The sequence below is a fragment of the Palaemon carinicauda genome, chromosome 13, assembly GCF_036898095.1.
Source record: "Palaemon carinicauda isolate YSFRI2023 chromosome 13, ASM3689809v2, whole genome shotgun sequence".
Taxonomy (NCBI): domain Eukaryota; kingdom Metazoa; phylum Arthropoda; class Malacostraca; order Decapoda; family Palaemonidae; genus Palaemon; species Palaemon carinicauda.
Window position 1 is genome coordinate 12,156,366 of NC_090737.1, and position 2,500 is coordinate 12,158,865.

Sequence of the window (2,500 nt, forward strand, 5' to 3'; positions counted from 1 at the left end):
GCCTCAGGAAGACTTTAGTTAACATTCTAAGGGCTAAGAAAGACTGATGTTAATGTTCTAAGGCCTTAAGATTACCTTCAGACTGTAGCGTTGCCGATAAAGAAGTGTCGGGAAGGCCAGAAGAGCCGACGTGATCCAGACGGCTGCGATGACCCGATGAGCCCTATCGGGGGACGTGCGCGCGTGCAAGGGGAACATTACGGCCACGAATCTCCCGACGCTTATGACTGTCAGTGTCAGGACGCTGGCTGTCAGGGCGATCGCTGGAAAGTAATAAGGAGACGTTGGATTTATATTGCATATGAAAAGATTCTGTATTACACAACACTTTTGTTTTTATGAAGAGATTCTGTATTACAACACACTTAAATTTTTATGAAGAGATTCTGTATTACAACACACTTAAATTTTTATGAAGAGATTCTGTATTACAACACACTTAAATTTTTATGAAAAGATTCTATATTACAGAACACTTTTGTTTTTATGAAAAGATTCTGTGTCACTCTACACTTTTGTTTTTATGAAAAGATTTTGTGTTACTCTACACTTTTGTTTTTAGGAAAAGATTTTGTGTTACTCTACACTTTTGCTTTTAGGAAAAGATTTTGTGTTACTCTACACTTTTGTTTTTATGAAAAGATTCTGTGTCACTCTACACTTTTGTTTTATGAAAAGATTTTGTGTTACTCTACACTTTTGTTTTTAGGAAAAGATTTTGTGTTACTCTACACTTTTGCTTTTAGGAAAAGATTTTGTGTTACTCTACACTTTTGTTTTTAGGAAAAGATTTTGTGTTACTCTACACTTTTGTTTTTAGGAAAAGATTTTGTGTTACTCTACACTTTTGTTTTTAGGAAAAGATTTTGTGTTACTCTACACTTTTGTTTTTATGAAAAGGTTCTGTATCACTCTACACTTTTGTTTTTATGAAAAGATTTTGTGTTACTCTACACTTTTGTTTTTATGAAAAAATTCTGTGTTACTCTACACTTTTGTTTTATAAAAAGATCCTGTATTACTCTACACTTTTCTTTTTATGAAAAGATTCTGTAATACTCAACACTTTTGTTTTTATGAAGAGATTCTGTGTCACTCTACACTTTTGTTTTTATGAAAAGATTTTGTGTTACTCTACACTTTTGTTTTTATGAAGAGATTCTGTGTTACTCTACACTTTTGTTTTTATGAAGATATTCTGTGTTACTCTACACTTTTGTTTTTATGAAGAGATTCTGTGTTACTCTACACTTTTGTTTTTATGAAGAGATTCTGTGTTACTCTACACTTTTGTTTTTATGAAAAGATTCTGTATTACATTACACTTAAATATTTATGAAAAGACTCTGTATTACAATACACTTCAATTTTCATGAAAAGATTCTGTATTAACGTGCACTTCAATTTTTATGAAAAGAATCTGTATTACATTACACTTTTGTTTTTATGAAAAGATTCTGTATTACACTACATTTCAATTTATATGAAAAGATTCTGTATTAAAGTACACTTCATCTTTTGTGAAAAGATTCTGTGTTACAGCACACTTCAATTTTTGTGAAAAGATTCTGTATTACTCTACACTTCAATTTTTATGAAAAGATTCTGCATTACACTACTCTTCAATTTTTATGAAAAGATTCTGTATTACACTACACTTCATTTTTTATGAAAAGATTCTATATTACAGGATTTGCAATGCTTGCTTACCAGAACGCATGATATATCACACGAGGTTGGGCTAAAGATAAATCGAAGAAATTTAGAGATGATGAGAACGAAGTATGCAATGGAAGATGAAATATCATTGGAAGGAGAAAGGATTAATGAGGTAGAATCGTTTAAATGTTTAGGAACTATGATCTCTAATACAGATTCTTTAGAATTAGAAGTTTAGTGAAAGATCGAATAAAGCAAATCAGACAATGGCTAGGTTAGGTAAAATTTGGAAATCAAATTCTGAAATTACATATAAAAATCAGACTATATATCAGTTTAGTGAGATCGGTGTTACTATTTGGATCTGAGTCATGGTAGGACAATTAAACAATCGCCAATAGATGTAGTAGATTTGAGAACAAATCCCTCTGAAGGATATTGTGAATTAAATAACAGCACGGGATTAGAAATGAAACTATAAGAGAGATAACTCGAGTGCCATATGTGGATGAGATCATGGTGAGGGGCAGATGGAGATGGTTTGGGCATGCTCTTCGCATTCCCCAAGAGAGATTAAATCACCAGACGTTCAGCTGGGCTCCACAAGGGACTAAAAGAATTGGAAGACCCAGGCCTACATGGCTGAGGACTATAAGACGTAAAGTAGAAGATGATGATTGGAGAAGTACTGAAATAAATGCTCAAGATAGAGACGACTGGCGAAATCTAACAGATGCCCTTTGCGTCAATAGGCTTAGGAGGAGATGATGATGATAATGATGATGATGAAAGTACACTTCAATTTCTATGAAAAGAAAATCTTTGGTTTTTCATCGGAATG

General features: G+C 32.8%; 1 protein-coding gene and 1 long non-coding RNA gene across 4 annotated transcripts in view; one reads left to right on the forward strand and one right to left on the reverse strand.

Moving 5' to 3' along the window:
- Window positions 1–2,500, forward strand: part of LOC137652181 (uncharacterized) — a 509,514-nt gene that overhangs the window by 210,343 nt on the left and 296,671 nt on the right. The window lies entirely within an intron of this gene.
- Window positions 1–2,500, reverse strand: part of LOC137652180 (QRFP-like peptide receptor) — a 431,646-nt gene that overhangs the window by 187,619 nt on the left and 241,527 nt on the right. For all 3 annotated transcript variants that reach the window (XM_068385393.1, XM_068385392.1, XM_068385391.1), the window contains exon 5: window positions 76–263. In XM_068385393.1, the coding sequence (XP_068241494.1) occupies window positions 76–263 (188 nt within the window). The remainder of the gene's footprint in view (window positions 1–75; window positions 264–2,500) is intronic.